Source organism: Carassius carassius, chromosome 3, assembly GCF_963082965.1.
Source record: "Carassius carassius chromosome 3, fCarCar2.1, whole genome shotgun sequence".
Lineage (NCBI taxonomy): Eukaryota > Metazoa > Chordata > Actinopteri > Cypriniformes > Cyprinidae > Carassius > Carassius carassius.
Window position 1 is genome coordinate 42,350,909 of NC_081757.1, and position 17,994 is coordinate 42,368,902.

The 17,994-nt window shown below is 33.2% G+C and overlaps 1 protein-coding gene across 6 annotated transcripts in view; it reads right to left on the bottom strand.

Annotated features, from left to right (window-relative positions):
* Positions 1 to 17,994, bottom strand: part of myom1b (myomesin 1b) — a 40,264-nt gene that overhangs the window by 17,157 nt on the left and 5,113 nt on the right. For 5 of the 6 annotated variants that reach the window (XM_059539067.1, XM_059539049.1, XM_059539058.1 and 2 more), the window contains exons 4-17: positions 16,364 to 16,538; positions 12,885 to 13,042; positions 11,859 to 11,951; positions 11,694 to 11,782; positions 10,738 to 10,782; positions 9,522 to 9,680; positions 8,103 to 8,264; positions 6,805 to 6,946; positions 6,102 to 6,298; positions 5,972 to 6,025; positions 4,528 to 4,652; positions 4,206 to 4,389; positions 2,222 to 2,396; positions 196 to 317 (exon numbers count right to left, since the gene is read on the bottom strand). In XM_059539067.1, coding sequence (XP_059395050.1) covers positions 196 to 317; positions 2,222 to 2,396; positions 4,206 to 4,389; positions 4,528 to 4,652; positions 5,972 to 6,025; positions 6,102 to 6,298; positions 6,805 to 6,946; positions 8,103 to 8,264; positions 9,522 to 9,680; positions 10,738 to 10,782; positions 11,694 to 11,782; positions 11,859 to 11,951; positions 12,885 to 13,042; positions 16,364 to 16,538 — 1,880 coding nt within the window. The remainder of the gene's footprint in view (positions 1 to 195; positions 318 to 2,221; positions 2,397 to 4,205; positions 4,390 to 4,527; positions 4,653 to 5,971; positions 6,026 to 6,101; positions 6,299 to 6,804; positions 6,947 to 8,102; positions 8,265 to 9,521; positions 9,681 to 10,737; positions 10,783 to 11,693; positions 11,783 to 11,858; positions 11,952 to 12,884; positions 13,043 to 16,363; positions 16,539 to 17,994) is intronic. The other variant, XM_059539073.1, reaches the window with a different exon arrangement.

Genomic DNA, 17,994 nt, shown 5'->3' on the forward strand with positions numbered 1-17,994 from the left:
ACAAGTCCTGACCCCTGGGAGGAATGCAGGGAGCGGAGCTAGAGTTTGGTGGCCTTGACACAAATGTGTCATATAGGACATGTGGGATGCGTTACAGTCGAGTACAGTGGTCGGAATTAAAAAGTGAAAGCTGGAACAGTGAAATCATATTCTAAAGACCTTAATGATACCAATAGGAGTGCATTAATGACTTACCAATAGCAGCTTTAACTTTAATGGCTTCTGATTCCTGGGAGAATTCACTGATTCCTGCAGCATTGACGGCTCTTACTCGGAAAACATAACTCTCGTCAGTGGTCAAGCCATGACAGATAAACCTGCATAAACACATGAACAGATATTAATGTTACAACCTAAAATTTAAATCTCAAACAAACAGTTCAAGCATTTATTAGTGAAGCGTGCTAAGACGAACATTGTATTGTTGCTTATATTATTGTTAATTTACCCTTCATAAACCCTTCACTCCCTATTGACATTTTTACAACAACCAGTTAAAAAAATTCACATTTCGCAGATGTATGGAAGCTCATTTCCACCACCGAATAAAAAAAAAAAAAGGTAACTTTTCTTTCTTGCAATTGCGAGTTTACATCTCGCAATTCTGACTTTAAAAAAATTGCAATTGCGAGTTTGTTTCTGGCAATTTTGACTTTTTTCTCGTAATTGCGAGTTTGTATTTCACAATTATGACATTTTCCGCAATGCGAGGTTGTATTTAAAAAAAAATCTGACTTTTTTTCTTGCAGTTGTGAGTTTGTATCTAACAATTTAGACTTTTTTCACATTGCCAGTTTACATTTCACAATTCTGACTTTTTTTCTCAGAACTGTGAGATATAAACTCGCAATTGCAATTTATAAAGTCTAGTTCTGTGGTGAAAAAGACTGACAATATTATCTTATCAGAATTGCGAGTTTACATCTTGCAGTTCTGACTTTTTGCACAATTGCGAGTTTGTATTTCACAATTCTGATTTTTTTTGCATTACAAGTTCATATTTCGCAATTCGGACTTTTTTCACAATTATGATTTTTTTGCAATTGTGACTTTGTATTTCACAATTGTGACAATTTTTCTTGCAATTGTGAGTTTGTATCTCGCAATTCAGACTTTTTCTCAGAACTGTCAGATATAAACTCACAATTGCGAGTAATAAAGCCCAGTTCTGAGGAAAAAAAAAAAAGACTGACAATATTATGTTCTCAGCATTGCGAGTTTACATCTTGCAGTTATGACTTCCTTTCTCACAAAAACTCGCAAAAGTCAGAATTGAGATAAAAAGCTGCAATTACTTTTAAAAAAAAGTATTCAGTGGCAGAAATGGGGCTTCCATATAGACTATTTGTCTTTTCAGAGCAATGCATAAAAAAGGCGAATGGCCTGAATAGAAAAATAACTTCACTCTCAGCCAGCGGGTGGCGCTTAGAAATATCCCAGTTAACTTTCTGTTTCTCACAGAAAACGAGGGGGAAAACCTGGCTAACAATATTTAACTGCTTTTAAACTGCTGTTCAAACTGCTGTAACACCAAATACATAAGTAAAAAGATAAAAGTCGAAGCTTTAACGGCAGAGCTGTTAACATGTGACTAAAAGAGACAATTTTATTGGCTGGCCTGATTTATTAAAAATGCGAGGGAAAAAGAGATTATAAAATATTTGCATAGCGTTTTTTTAATACAGAATATTTGCCAATAGGTCATTGAATAATCAGAAAAGTAATCCACACTTGAAGTGGCAATGCGGCCATGACGCAAACAGTGTCTTTATTCTATGTGTTTGAAAAGAAAGCATGCTTTCAGTCATTCTGCTGTGAATTTGTGGGGAATAGTCAATTTTATCCTATCGTTTACAATGTTTTGAACTTGGTCAGTGTATTTGTAGGTTTTGGTTGTTTTGCAGTAGGTTTAAGGACATTTGAAATAAATCTGAAATCATTTGGAGAAGTGATATGGAATTGTAATGCGGTCAAAACCTGCCTGGAACTACTTTAGACGTGCGTTTCCCTGAAAATAATGTGACACCTCATAACGTTTTATAGTTTATAGAAATGTTGTCTAAAAGCAATATCACTTTTGGAATCAAACTGTTGTACTGAATTATAGATTGTGATCACTGCCTTGTACCTGTGGCCATGTTACAGTTGTGGTATTTAGTATAGCAGCACTCTTGCTTGTGTGTTTTCATTAATTATAATTACATTGTATGCATCGTTATACCTTGTGCATTTAACTGGTTTGTTGTTGCATGGCTCCCAAGTGTTGCTCCCTGCAATGCTGCTCTCAATGTAGTAGCCCACCAGCTCTTTAGCGCCACGTGAAGCTTCCCATGAAACCACCACAGATGTGTCTGTATTGCGAGTAGGAACCACACGGCCAGGGGCTGATGGGATATCTGCATAAAAATGTAACTATGACACATTATGCTATTATATAATGTAATGTATTATATTTAAGACCAACCAACAGTTATCTGAATGCAGTAATTATTTTGGTAATACAATCAAAGCTTCTGCAAAGGAAAACAGCAAACAGCTTTTAACCAAGATTTTAAGTTTTAACAAGACAAACATGTACAGTCATTCTGCTTTTTACCCGCCAAAAATAATGACATGGAAATGAAATAGGCACATGAGTTTAAATGGTTTTAAAATCCCACAAGAACAGTCAAACCTAAATTTATTCAGACACATTCCCATTATCACAGTTTATTCGCCATAGTTTAGAAAATGTTAATAACATATGACAAGAACTCAAGAGTTAAACTGTGCCAGAACAAATTCATCTTGATAATGTCAGATAACTTGGATAGAATGGTATGCAACAAAGCATTATCAGGTCAAAGTAACAAATAACATTTTTGGTCCCAAATTTTTATCAATTTTACTGGTAGTCCACTGTTGAAGAGTTTTTGGGTGTAATATGTCACAGTTTACTTTATTTTGCTATCCTCACTTACATTAATGAACTATTGTGTCTTGCACCCACTTGTACACCAGCCACTTTATTAGGTACACCGGTTCAATTAGCACAAATTGCTAATCAGACAATCACATGGCAGAAACTGAAGACGATTGTGAAAGCTCAAACCGAGCATCAGAATGAGGAAGAAAGGGGATTTAAGTGACTCTGAACGTGGAATGGTCAGAAAAAGAGAAAATATCCAGTGAGCAGCAGTTGTGTGGATGAAAATGCCTTGTTGATGTCAGAGGTCAGAGGAGAATGGGCAGACTGGTTAGAAATGATAGAAAGGCAACAGTAACTCAAATAACCACTCGTTACGGTCAAGGTATGCAGAACACCATCTCTTTAATACGTATTGGAAAAGCGAACCGTTTAAAAACGATTCAGTTTGATTTGGTGAACTGGTTCAAAAAGATCCGGTTACATCGAATGATTCGTTCGCGAACTGGATATCACAAACTGCTTTGTTTTGAACTCTCTCTCACAACAGACACAGAAGAGAAGACAATGCTGAATAAAGTCATAGTTTTTGCTATTTTTGGACCAAAATGAATTTTTGATGCTTCAAAATATTCTAACTGACCCTCTGATGCCACATGGACTACTTTGATGATGTTTTTATTACCTTTCTGGACATGGACAGTAGACCGTACACACAGTTTCAATGGAGGGACAGAGAGCTCTCGGACTACATCCAAAATATCTTAAACTGTGTTTCAAAGATAAACGGAGGTCTCACGGGTTTGGAACAACATGAGGGTGAGTCATTAATGACATAATTTTCATTTTTGGGTGAACCAACCCTTTAAATTTTCAAAACAACTGCTCTGTAAAAAGCAGCAACTTTTACCATAAAGAGTTTTTTTCTACCTGAAAGAGTTTTTTTCTACCTGATTTAATCCATAAAAATTTGTATTGTTTGGCATAAATTAATGTATTTAGGTTTAGGTTAGATGTTACAATTTTTAAGTTTTCAGTGCTCTAATAGCTATCAATAATTAAGACACAAGATGCCACTAGTTGCGTTTGTATAAAACAAGAACAGCAGGACATGAAAGTAGCACTGAATTCCGTTTTCCCGATGTGCGATAAACCAATCAGAATTACCACAAGTATTCCAGAGAGACATGTATTAATATATGCTACAGTATAATATATTTAAAGAGGTCATACTCATAAAAACATCAAATATTCCTGTATCTTTTGCTTGGTTTAGAGGCTGATATTGAACATATCATACCCAGCTTGTCCCCAACCGTGGTGGCTTCAGTCGGTTCTGATGGTTCACCAACACCAGCTGAGTTGCAGCAGCGAACACGGAAGCGGTAAGATTTTCCCTCGGCCAGATCAAAAAGAGCAAAACGTGGAGATTTGACGGGGATTTCAGTGTTGACTCGCTGCCAGCTGTCAGTGCCAGACACACACTGGATACACACACACACACACACATACATTATTACTAAACCATTTACAACAAGTCTTCAACATACACTAAAGCATTAATAAATATATAAATGCCACTGGCAGTGGTTATGAAGTTAATTTCTGTTTTGCTCTCTGACCTTCTCCACGTAATACATAACCCCTTCGTGGCCCTTGTCCCCTGGAGGCTTCCAGCTCAACACCACATAGTTTTTAGTGGCTTCAATGACTGAGAGATCACGAGGTCTGCCGGGAACCACTCCCTCTACATGAATTCAAGATCAAATGCAAAATGCAGCATGTGATATTGGTACCGAAAGTTAACTGATCAGTTTTAGGTAACAAACTTTGGGATTTTGAAAGAGAATACAATGGACAAGGAAATACAGTACTTGACCAATGCACTTTTCCATGTGCTTGTGAAGCTGTATCAGGATTTTTATACAATTATTTAATAGAGATTCCCTGTGGAAGTTGAGTAAAAATCTGTAAGATTGAGAATGAGAAACTTCCTCATAATATTACCATCTAATAATAATGAGAAATGCTCTCTTAGCAATGCCGTAGTTTCTTGTAAAATTGTGAAATTGAGAAACTTCTCTAAATAAGCAATTCGTTTCTTATCAGTCATTATTATGAGAAAGTTTCTAATTTTGAGAAATTACAAGAACTGTTTTTTATGAGAAAAATGTTCTTATTGAAAGATACGAAGTCATTATGAGAAAGTTTCTCATAATACAATGTTAAGTCATCATAATAAGATTTCTTTTATTTTCTTTTTTTAACTCGATAAAATGTCTCATTAATATCAAGGAGTTTCACATTATTATGAGATACTAAGTCATTATTATGAGAAAGTTTCTTGTTACAAGAAGTTTTTAGAGAAAGTTTCTTATTGTGAGATGTTAAGATGTATGATTTTTTTTAAATATAACATTACGTCATAAAAAATATAAGATACTGAGTCATAATTACAGGAAAGTGTCTCATGGATATGATATGGAAAGTCATTACTTTGAGTAATTTTCTATAATGAGATATTATGAAAACATTACTTATTGTAAAAGAGTTTCTCACTAATGCAATGTTAAATCATAATAACGATATTTATTTTCTTAATTTCATAACATTTACTCACAGTTTTCATTATTATGAGATATTAAGTCACTATGAGAAACTTTCTCAATATTATGAGATGTTAAGTCATAATAAAGAGATTTGTTATTATTATAACATTAACTCATGAATACAAGAAGGTTTATCAGTATTATGAGAAAGTCAGAATTAAGGGAAAGTTTCTTATTGAGATAAAGAAAGTCTTTACTATGAGAAATTCCTTGTAATGAGAAAGTTTCTTTTTATTATGAGATACTGAGATTCTAAGCCATATTAATGATACAGGAAGTAAATATTTTCTCAATAAAATGAGTATAAGTCATGATTATTAAGTTTCTCTCTATTATGACTTACAGAATCACATGTTTAGCTGAACTATGGTGGTTTCTATAGTACTCTCTATATTTAAAGGTTTTTAATAACAGCCTAAACCCGTAAAAAATATCATTTTGATTTGACATTTCTCACCCACAGGCTCCTCCTCAGTCACAATGATTTGTCCAGTCCAAGGAGCAGAGGGACCTACAGAACAACAGTGAATTTTACTGCTTGCTTTGCGTTTAGTTTTTGTGCATTTGCTCTGTTGACCTGGCTGTACCTTTTCTAGTGCGGTCTGCAGGGTCCATAGCAGCTACTGGTTCAGACACACGGGATGGATGGCTCATGCCTGCCTTGTTCACCGCACGCACTCGAAACACATAGCTTCGTCCTTCCACCAGACCTGTTACAGGGAAGCGTGCAAACTTCACCGGAGTGTCATTGCATTGCGACCAGTGTGTCGTACCAACTTCACACCTGCAGCGAGAAGAGGGAGGGAAATACAATTTAATGCATGAAGAAATACAATCTGATGTTCCTCAGTATATTCCTAAGTATGTTGCTTAAATGAAGATACATTTAATTTAGATGCAAAATGAAGATATAAAGTCTTGTTTTCTGAGAAATTTATAATGTGATGTCGGTTTATTCTTAAAACAAGAACAAATACCTGTCAATGGGATATGAAAACTAGTTTTCCCTTTGAATTATGTTATTTTCTAAACCCACTCGCAGATATTTGTTCTTTTCCAAACATAAACTCACTTCATTTTAATCAGTTTCTCAGAAAATAAGCTTTGTATCTTGATTTAAGACTGTTTAGTGGTTTGCACTGGAAAACGAGACACTTTTTGCAGTTTGATCAAAAGATATAGTAAAAATCAATTCCCTATTCTAGCCATATCAATCTCTCAATTAGATTCTAAAGAAAACCAATTGTTTTCTTTAGAATCTGTGTGTTGTTTGTATACAGATGCAGTGACCTGTCAACAAAATATCCTAAAATGGGGCTTCCTCCGTCCACAGCAGGCTGCTTCCAGGTAACAATGACATAGTCCTTATTGGCGTCCAGACTCTGGACATCTAAAGGTGCACCAGGAGCTCCTGCAACCTCCGCATCAGCATCTAACAAGCACACAAGTCAAATAAAGTCTGAATGAATCCTTTAAGCAATCACAATTAGTTTGCATCTAGTAACTGCATGCTATTCCTTGTGAAAAAGTAGTGCACTTATTTGTAATAAATGTGTATTTGTAGTGTACTTCATATCTTAAAAGCATATGTTTATGAAACTGTACTTGCAGATAATGTTAAAGAAATAAAAGGCCACTTAAGTGACTTAAAGAGAAACACTTTCATGACTGTTTATTTACACCCTTAAATACATATTTTAAATGGCCCTTTGTATTAATGTCAAATTAAGTTTTACTGTTTAAATTGTTTTATTTTAATAATATTTTGTTGTGCTTTAAAGAGCATACTTATTTTGATGCATAGACTAAAAAACATACAAAGTATATTCAAATTATCATATAGGCTTGAACTGGCTTTTATACTTTAACTACATTTCAAAGACTAAGAAGTTGTTATTAAAATTACATAGAATTCCTACTTAAGTGGATCATAAGAGCACTTAAAAGTTCAGCTAACAGTACTTATTTAAAAATATAACTTAATTGAAATTTACTTTATATATATATATAACTGTAAAAAAAGAAAAAGATTTTTCAAAGTTGAATATAAAGATTATTGGAGTCTGCTCTACATCAGTTTTTCAGCTTAAAAATTTTGAATTTAATTCTTTGTAATTGTTTGTGAAAACTTTCTGCACCTGTTTTTGTGTTTACTTGTATAGCAAGTGTATAATTAATAATAAAAAAATAAAATAAAGAAAAATACTTTTTTTTTTTTCAAAAAAGTACTCTTTTTGTAACTATGCTTAAGTGTACTTTTTCACAAAGCATAGTACAGTGTTGTTGATTAAAATCTAAATGCCAATGAAGTTTTATAAAGTGTATCGCAGTATTTTAACTAAGGGAGTGTTGAGAACTTCAAGGCAGTTTCACAGCTCCTTCATCTGAATGTCATGACGGCACAGAAACAGCATGACTGGGATAAATTTAGAAAGAAACATGAGCTGGGAACGAGGCTTACAGAGACATGCAAATCTCTCATGCAGTACAAGCCAAAATAGTGTGTCACAATATTACCAGTATGAAGCTTTTGGCCTGTAATAATGCAGCAGGCTCAATTAGAAATAGCTGAGTGTATTAGTCCTCACCTCTGACAAAGACATATGCTGAATGAGTCTCAAAGCCAGATTTGGTGATGACGCGAAGTGTGTAGAGTCCTTCATCCTCCTTGTTGAGGTGTGAGAGAGTAAGAGTCGCTCGGTCGCCGCTCCAGTGCATCTGAACCCATTTTGATGGCACCAGCAGTTTATCTGAAACACAAATAAATACATCCATGCATTAGTTAAATGTTTCCCACTTAAACTTATGCTTATGCAAAAATGTGCAATATCCTTATATTTATTTGTTACCCCTCCATCCTAGAACATTCCTGCATCTCACTCAATCCTATTCCATTATCATTTATAGCACAATTGTTTATACACTTATTTATTTGCCAATTTGTAATTCTCCTGTAAATTTTTTTTTTTTTTTTTTTTTTTTTTTTTTGTGTGTTGTTGTCTCTGTTTACTGGAAGCTTATGTCACTAAAACAAATTCCTTGTATGCGCAAGCATACTTGGCAATAAAGCTCTTTCTGATTCTGATTCTGATTATGTGTCCCTAGGCAGAAAATACACTTTAGAAAATAAAGGAAAATATACAGTCAAAAGTTTTTTATGTTTCTGAAAGAACTATGCTCATCAAGAATGCATTTTTGGACCAAAAATACAGTAAAAACTGTAGAATTATGAAATATTATTACAATTTAAAATAACAAATCAAAAGTGAAATATCAAAACTGTATTTTCAGCATCATTACTCCAGTCTCTGTCACATGATCTTCAGAAATCATTCTTATATGCTGACCTGGTGCTCAAGAAACATTTCTGATTATTATCAATGTTGAAAACAGCTGTGCTGCTTAATATTTTTGTGGAAACTGCGATGCACTACCAAGTAAAATAAAACATTATACTTTTTATTCATCTAAAATGCACTAAATTGATCAAAAGTGCTAATAAAGACCATCTAAAAGATTTAAATTTCAAATATCTCATGAATCTTTTTGAACTCTCAGTTACCACAGAAATATGAAGTGTTTTAACATTGGTGATTCTGCGTGTGATTTATTTACAATACGTAAGAACACAGACGCAACCAAATCCTTTCTATAATGAGCAAGAAAATCTACCAAGAGCAGCACAAATTAGTGTCTGCTTTAAGACATGCTTTTTTGGGGCTTTAAATAATGGCACAAATGTTAGTAAATCTCATTGCATGATTCATTTTAATACTCTCCTCCCATAAATTTTGCATCTGAAAGAAAAACTCCTACAAATGCATATTCAATAAGGTCACACTGTGTCCATGCCTTTTCAGGACTAATTCTTCACTGCGCGTCTTTAGTAAATCCTGACTGTATTTTAGCACCTAAAGACGGTTTGCGCTGGCATAAACTATTAGTAAATCTGGCCCCTGATGACTGATCAATTTGGCGAGAGATGCTATCAGAGGTCCCAGTCTTACCGTCTCTGTACCACTCTATCTCAGGCTGGAAGCGCTGCAGTGCCGGGTAGATGATAACAGAGCAGCCAAAACTCAGCGTCTCACCCTCACGACCAAAAGACACACCAAACTTCTCCACGATGTGCGTCTCGAACTTCACTCCATACTCCAGACACGGTACTGCAGTACACACACATTAAATTCAGCTTTATAATCAAAATGCAATATCCATGGGTAAGACTCCAGGATTATGCACATATGCAGGTATTTAAGATGATACACATACAGTTCATGTACAATGAATCTGGGAACTTTTCACATTGAAAGGAGACTGACAGCAGGCATCATTTAGGTACAAAACAAATTATTAAAAAACACAATAAGAAAACAAAAGAGCGATGAATGTAAGTGACTATAGGAAGACATTTGCATTAACAATGCTGAGACAAACAAAGAATAAAAAACAGAGACACTTCCATGAAGATGAATACAAATACACACACAGAAACTGGAAACGGAAATAATAAACACAAGATATTGATGCAAGAATTGAGAAGTTGTAATTGCGAGATATAGGACCCCTATTTTAACGATCTAAACGCAAAGTGTAAAGCGCAAGGCACAAGTGCACTCAGCACGTGTCCAAATCCACTTTTGCCAAATCCAAATCCATATATATATATATATATATATATAATTCCATTAAGTGATGGAATTATTTTCTGTAAAACTCATTAGATTTTTTCAACAGTTCATTTTTATTCTCCAAACTGACTCTATCAAGTAACTTACAACGGGCCTTTTTGTAAAGCTTAAATCTTGGACGATTGAATGTTTAATTTTTCAAGATTGGAAACAAACATGCACTATTGGGATAATAGCAATTCCATATTTAAAACCGGGTATTAATCCAGCACATTGCATGTAACTTATCCAAGCATTCCTGAATGTTATAGAAAAGTAAAACAATGAGAAGAAAGGATCATGCATATAAGATGGTCACTGAAACCAGACGAGACTGAAACATTAAAAGAACTAGAAAAACCTTCTTCAAGGTTACCTTTGAAGCCGAAATTTCTGCTTTCTGCACCAGCGAATCAAAACAAAATAGCCATTAGCCAGCTTTCATGAAAAACTTTAGCCTCATGCTCAAAGCTTCACACACTTCAGCAAAGCACATATACAGAAATTGTGAAAGAGAGCAATTAAGTATCAGGTTTTATACTGAAATACTTACGGAGTCTGGGAGACGGCAGAGACTCATCAACTTCTCCTTTGAATCCTAATGTTATATAACAAAACAACAAGATTTTTTATGTTTTATCAGATAATTGGACAATGTTTTCCTTATGATCCCCTTATGACCCATTTTGAAACATTTAGCAATGACCTACCCTAACAGAAACTATGAATTTTCTTGAACTACTCTTCTAATAAAACTGTAAGCAGAATTTGAATTACTCACTATTTATACATTTGAGTCACATGACGTTTTCCACTGATCTGCCGTATTTATGACCATCAGTGGGACATAAGTAATGGCAATGAATACAAAAAAACCTTGAACATACTGTAGATGCCAAGTAAAAGTGTTCACCATTGGATTTGATCCATATCAGGTCATCTTTACACATTTCAAGTTAAAAAAAAATAAAAAACGATCTTAATTAAACTAAATGAATTAGACAATAAATAAGTAGCAAAATAATAAGTAAATTGATTTATTTGTACTTTTGTTACGTCTTTGTGAAAGTTGTACATTATGGGTCAAGAGTCTGGAATAATCAGGTTTTTTTATGTTGTTGAAGCGTCTTCTGCTCACCATAGCTCAAAAACATTATTCATACATTATTATTGGTCGTTCAGAAATCATTCTAATATGATTATTTGCTTAGTTATTATTAATTATTATTTGCACTTATTTAATATTATTTGATATCAATAGTGGTTCTTATTATTATCAGTTTACAGCTTTGATCACAGAAATAAATGACATTTTATCACATATTCACATAGAAAACTGTCCTTTTAACTTGTTTTCACTGTAAAAACTAATTTCACTTAGTGAGCTAAATCAAAAGCATTAAAAAAATCGTAATTAATTCAGACTATTTGACCATTAGTGTCGTCGTTATTACGACTCTTTAGTTTTTCTCATTAGGAAGATTTTGTGATGATTCATTTCAGACCTACTTTTGACGACAACAGAAGCAAAGGCAGAAGTCTCGCCCTTGCTGTTCATGGCTGACACACGATACTGTGCGGTATCATCAAAGTCACACCTGGAATTACAGACAGACATGTTACACACACGATCATTGCATGTCACTCTGTCTGTTTAAGAGGATGTGTGCTCACTTGTTAATCTCCAGGGAGTGGACGCTGTAGCTGCCCTCCACTTTGTACTTCCCTGGCTTGGCCATCGGATCAATGCTGACATTGTTCTTGTACCTAGGAGAGAAGAACTAATTGAAATACTTTGGGATAATGTACTGCATCAGAGCTTTTTGACTGAAAAGGCCAAGTTTACCCTCCCTAGAATCTCAAACGCAATACAAATATTACAAAGAAATGGAGATGATAACGGTATCGTTTTTAAAAAATTGCACTTTGAAACATGCCTTTATCATGTAAACGAACAGCCAAAACACATTAAAATATTTCAGTTTTTAGTTGAAAGCGGTGTTGTGTACACATATCCCGAATGGACGCAATTTTGATTTCAAAATCATTTTGTTCAATCATCAAGTTTAACTGAAATAAAATAAAAAAACACACGTGCATGTGTGTTTGTGTAAGTATGTGCATGTGTGTTTGTGTAAGTATGTGCATGTGTGTTTGTGTAAGTGTGTGCATGTGTGTTTGTGTAGACATGTGCATGTGTGTTTGTGTAAGTATGTGCATGTGTGTTTGTGTTTGTGTAAGTATGTGAATGTGTGTTTGTGTAAGTATGTGCATGTGTGTTTGTATAAATATGTGCATGTGTGTTTGTATAAATACGTGCATGTGTGTTTGTATAAATATGTGCATGTGTGTTTGTGTAAGTATGTGCACGTGTGTTTGTGTTTGTGTAAGTATGTGCATGTGTGTTTGTGTAAGTATGTGCATGTGTGTTTGTGTTTGTGTAAGTATGTGCATGTGTGTTTGTGTAAGTATGTGCATGTGTGTTTGTGTAGACATGTGCATGTGTGTTTGTGTAAGTATGTGCATGTGTGTTTGTGTAAGTATGTGCATGTGTGTTTGTGTAGACATGTGCATGTGTGTTTGTGTAAGTATGTGCATGTGTGTTTGTGTTTGTGTAAGTATGTGAATGTGTGTTTGTGTAAGTATGTGCATGTGTGTTTGTGTAAATATGTGCATGTGTGTTTGTTTGTGTGAACTCACCACACAACACGTGGTTCAGGCCATCCTGAGATGGTACAGTGCAGCCGCACACACTGTTTTTCCCAAACAGTGTGGGATCGTGGCTTGATCACAAACTCGGGTGTGTGCATCAGGCTGTCCTCGTTCAGACGCTTATGGTACTCTTCGTTCTCATGGATCTGAGGACATGCAACCATTCATATAGTGTTTAGAACGTGGCAACACTCTTTGGTGATAAATGCATAATGAACATGCAGGGAAAAAACAGTTATGCATTTATGACTAAACGCATTACTAAGTCAAGATGCAAACTGCCTCAGAAGATTTTCACTAATCCCTTGATTTGTAATTTTTTTTAAAATAAATAACAAAAATAAAAACAGTTTACAGTTATTCACTTACAATGGAAATCTAAAAGGCAAGGCATTGCAATGGAATGAATATTAAAAAACACTGTTCTAAAAAGAATCAAACATCATACGTTACTGACTTTGCTCATGCAAAGTAAAAACTTTCAGCTCCTGTCATAAATATCCCTTGTGCAAAAGAAGTGCACTGTATCATTACTTTTAAAAAGAGCATTTATCATGGAAATAATATACTTGAAAAAATTAAACTTAAGTGTGAACTAAATGTAATGTTTTTGCACACTAAATTGCAATCAAATTGTAATGTATTATAGGTTGAATTTATATTAAATGCAGTTAGCTGAACTTCAGAGTGTTTTTTACTCACTTTAATAGGACTTAAGTGTACATTTTATATGAAATTGATTTATAAGTAACTACTATTGTCTTTAAAATATGGCTACAGCACTTATGAATGTACTGACAAGCATTTATGGTCAACTAAAATATTAATTAATTCAAACTAAAATATTTTAGTTTGAATTATTTTATTAATATTAATAATAATATAATATTAATATAATACTTCTGTATTTAAATACATGTGTAAATATATATTTTTATTTTACATTTTACATTTGCAATTTAGAAAATTTAAATATATGAACTTTAAATGTAATATTAACTAATACACTACAGTTAAAATTATAATTTTAATCAAGTACTTCACATGTGCTTTAGTTAACACATTAAAATAAGTGACTTTTGTTAGTCAGCATATCAAAATAAGTGTACTTCATTTTGTAAACATTTAATTCATATCATTAATAAGTGCACTTTTTAAAAGTGTACTTAAAACCACATCAACTCTGGGGACCCACCGGTGGGTCCAATTTTGCATATGCCTAATTCCTTAAAAAAATAAAAATAACAGCTGAAGTGGTTAAGTGTGTTAAGAAAAAGTGATGATAGTGTCTTTTTAAGTCACTTAGTTGAACTTTAATTTAATAATACTGTATATTAAAATACTGTATTATCTGCAGTTACAGTTTTTTATAAACTTAAATATTTATATACCTATATATTTTTCTATACACTTAAGTGCACTTCTTTTTGACAAAGAATGTTATGGTAACTTACCATAAATGTGATTCTTCCAATTGCATCTTCTATTTATAACAGATTCCCAAAATATTTGTACAAAATGTGTTAAGCATTTATAATGTGTCCATTGAGACTCAGGCTGTTCAACAGAACATTCATTTGGATCAAGCGCCTCCTTACAAGTCATTGGTTTTATTTGTCCAGTCGTGTCAGTGTAAATATAATCTCCTTGAGGATTCCCTCAGCAATGATCAGCACATCACTTGTCGACAACAGTAGTTTCATAGTCGCCTTAACACACACCACAGATTAACACACCAGACAACCACATAAAACATTACAACCCTTGAAATCTGGCACCATGGTGGCACGGTTTGTTGGCCCCAGGATCAGAACTAAATAAAGTTTGTGTCGTGATACTTTCTTGCTCTTTTTCTATCTAAAAATAGGAAACATACTGTATGTTTAATAGTGTTCCTCAAAGCCTACAATCAAAGCAAACTCAAATGCATCTTCTGTTGCACAATTAGTTCAAACAATAAAAATCCAATCTTCAAACAGTAAATTACTTGAAACAATGAAACTCATTTGTTAATTGAGTGTGTAATTTTACCTTTGTGTTTAGTAACATGGGGCAATAGCCCTTTATTTTATAAGGTATCCCTGTTGAACATGTTACTGTACATGTAATTACTATAATATACTATAGTAATAATAAATAATGCAATAACCCTAAAAAAACCCCATAACCGTAATCTTGACACTAACCATATAGTGAGTACATGTAGTTAATTAATATTACTCAGTACTTAAATGTATAATTTCACTGTTACAAGGACACCTTAAAATAATGTGTTACCCATAGGCCAAATCAGTTTGCAAATGTATGAGTTTGTTTTTAATAAAAGCTTATATCATAAAATGCTGCTGCACTACTAAAAATAATCTACGATTTCTGAATAAAATTAGTGTCTGTTTACATCATAATTGGGATGTTTTTGATGGTTTTGTTATCGATCGGATGTACAATTTAAGTTACCATTGAAGTCAATTGAGTTATATGATGAAGCTTGATACACAGGGTTAGGAGATTGTTCAAATAGTGATTCTTTTCTACTCTTGTGAAAAAGAAGTGCACTTAATTGTACTGAATGTGCACTTGTACTGTGCTTCAAATCTTAAACAAATATTTTTTGGAAAATTGTTTTTGCAGATAATATAATATTAATGAAATTAAACACTTAAGTGAATTAAGAGACACTTTCATGACTGTTTCTGAACACACTTAAGTACTCTTTAAGTGACAAATAATTTGTAAAAAATTTACCTCGAAAGTATATTTTAAATCATTGTTTAAATCTTTTGTTCTGCTTTTAAAAAGTGCACTTATTTTGATGTGTTGACTAATGTACTAAAGCACATGCCAAGTACTTGATTACAATTTTAACTGTAGTGTGTTATTTGATATTACATTTAAACTTAAAATCTTTAAAAATAATACATCGCAACTTTATAATTACAATTGTGTGAATGCAAATATATTTAAATATGACATAAAGGTTTCAACAGTAATTACATTAAAGAATAATTTAGTTACCGTAAATGCTTGTTAATAAAAGACGCACTTAAGTCCTATGTAACTGGGTCAAAAGCATTCTAGCATTCAACTATTTATATTAAATATGCTCTTAAAATCAAATCAAAATAAATTTTAATTGCAAATAAAATGCAGCTAATTGTTGGAAAGTATTTAATTCACTTAGCACTTAAGTATATTCTTTCATAATATATCATTTACATAGTAAGTACTCTTTTTAAAAGTATGTGCTTCTTTTTCACAAGTGTAATAAAGCAAGAGAGCACTCAGAGCCATATTGCAGCTTAGTTCAACAATTTGTAGTTGTTATAATGTAAATTTAAGATGGAAGTGTTACTTGACAAATATCCATTCATTAAGAACTGTTATGAAGAGAAATGTATATTTAATCTCTAACCACAAGAGCAGTAGTGAGTTATGTGTTTAGGAACAGGACTAGGATCTCCACTGACCCTCTTGCTAAGCGAGATGCGCTCTGCCGACTCCCTCATGACGGTTCTGTGGGACTTGTGTTCGATGCGCTCCGACTCCACGCCGCTAGCGAAGAGGTCACGACGTGCCAGATACCCGGCGCTCTCTTTAGCGCGAGCTTCTTCAGTGTCTGACAGGCCGCTTTGAAACTCATGACTGGGAGGGGGAATTATGTAGCATCACATTCACACGTCTCTCGAATTAAACAAAGCAGTGCAGCACAATACAGCATATTTTTTCGTCACATTATATATACACAAGGTTTCTAAAAAAAATAAAAACAGGAAGCCAGGTCACATTTATGTTCTTTAAGAGAACTTTTAACACCTTGCTATGGCAACCTCACATCCAGCCTTAAAGGGAGGGTTTACCAAAAATGAAAGTTCTGTCATTTACTCATCCTCAAACACAAGAGGCGATATTTTGAAAAAGATTTGTAACCAAACACTTGTATTTTGTCCCGGTATGGAAAAAATAATATGGAAGTCATTGGCTACCATCAAATATTTGGTCACCAACATTCTTCAGAATATCTTCTTTTGTGTTGAGCAGAGAAAAGAAACACATATAGATTTAGAACAACTTGAGGGTGAGTCAATTTTGACAGAATTGTCATTTTGGGGTGAACTATTGCTTTATTGCAGCAAATTTTCTTACCAAATGCCATTCTGGCTGTATAGTACTCCTGAGTGGGCTCAAGATTTCTTCATAGATTAAAATGGTTGTCAAAGTTAAATTATAGTTCCCATCAAAGGCTTTCCCTTGTGAAAAAGAAAGGTGCTTAATTGTAATAAATGTGCACTTGTAGTGTACTTCAGATCTTAAAAGTGTTTTTTTTTTTTTTTTTTTTTAAAAGAGATACTTACAGATAATATAAAAGGGCACTTTTATCTTAACTTTTATATTAAATATTTAACATCATGTTTTAATAATCTTTTGTTGTTTTTTAAAGTACACGTATTTCAATGTGTTGACTAACATACTAAATCACATGTAAGAATTTATATTTATTAACATAAGTACACTTTTAAAAAGTGCATTTTGTAATAATGTCAAATTATAAGTTTTACTTTTAAGGACATTTTTAATTATTTTCTTGTACTTTAAAGAAGTACACTTATTTTGATGTGTTACTAAAGCACATTTAAAGTACTTGATTATAATTTAAAGAGTAGTTTGTTGTTAGATATTAGATTTAAAATGAATATCTTGTATTCACATCGCATATTTATCATTACAAATGTGTAATTAAACATTTAAATGTATATGACATACAAGTTTAAATTAAAATGCCATTAAAGTGTATTATAGTTCAGCAGAAATAGACTTTAATTATATTCTAATTAAGGCATTCTAATTAAGTACTTAAATCCTACACTTAAGTGGGTCAAGTTAATTGCATTTAATATAAATGTAACATATAAGACATTTTCATTTAGTTGCAATTATTATGAAATTAAGTGTCCAAAAACATTACATTCAGTTCACACTTAAGTATATGCTTTTAAAGAATATAATTTTAGTCGTTTTTTTAAAGTATGCTAAAGTGTACTTCTTTTTAACAAGGGTTAAAGAGCAATGCGAAACCATTTCTTCAATGGGATATGGCCAT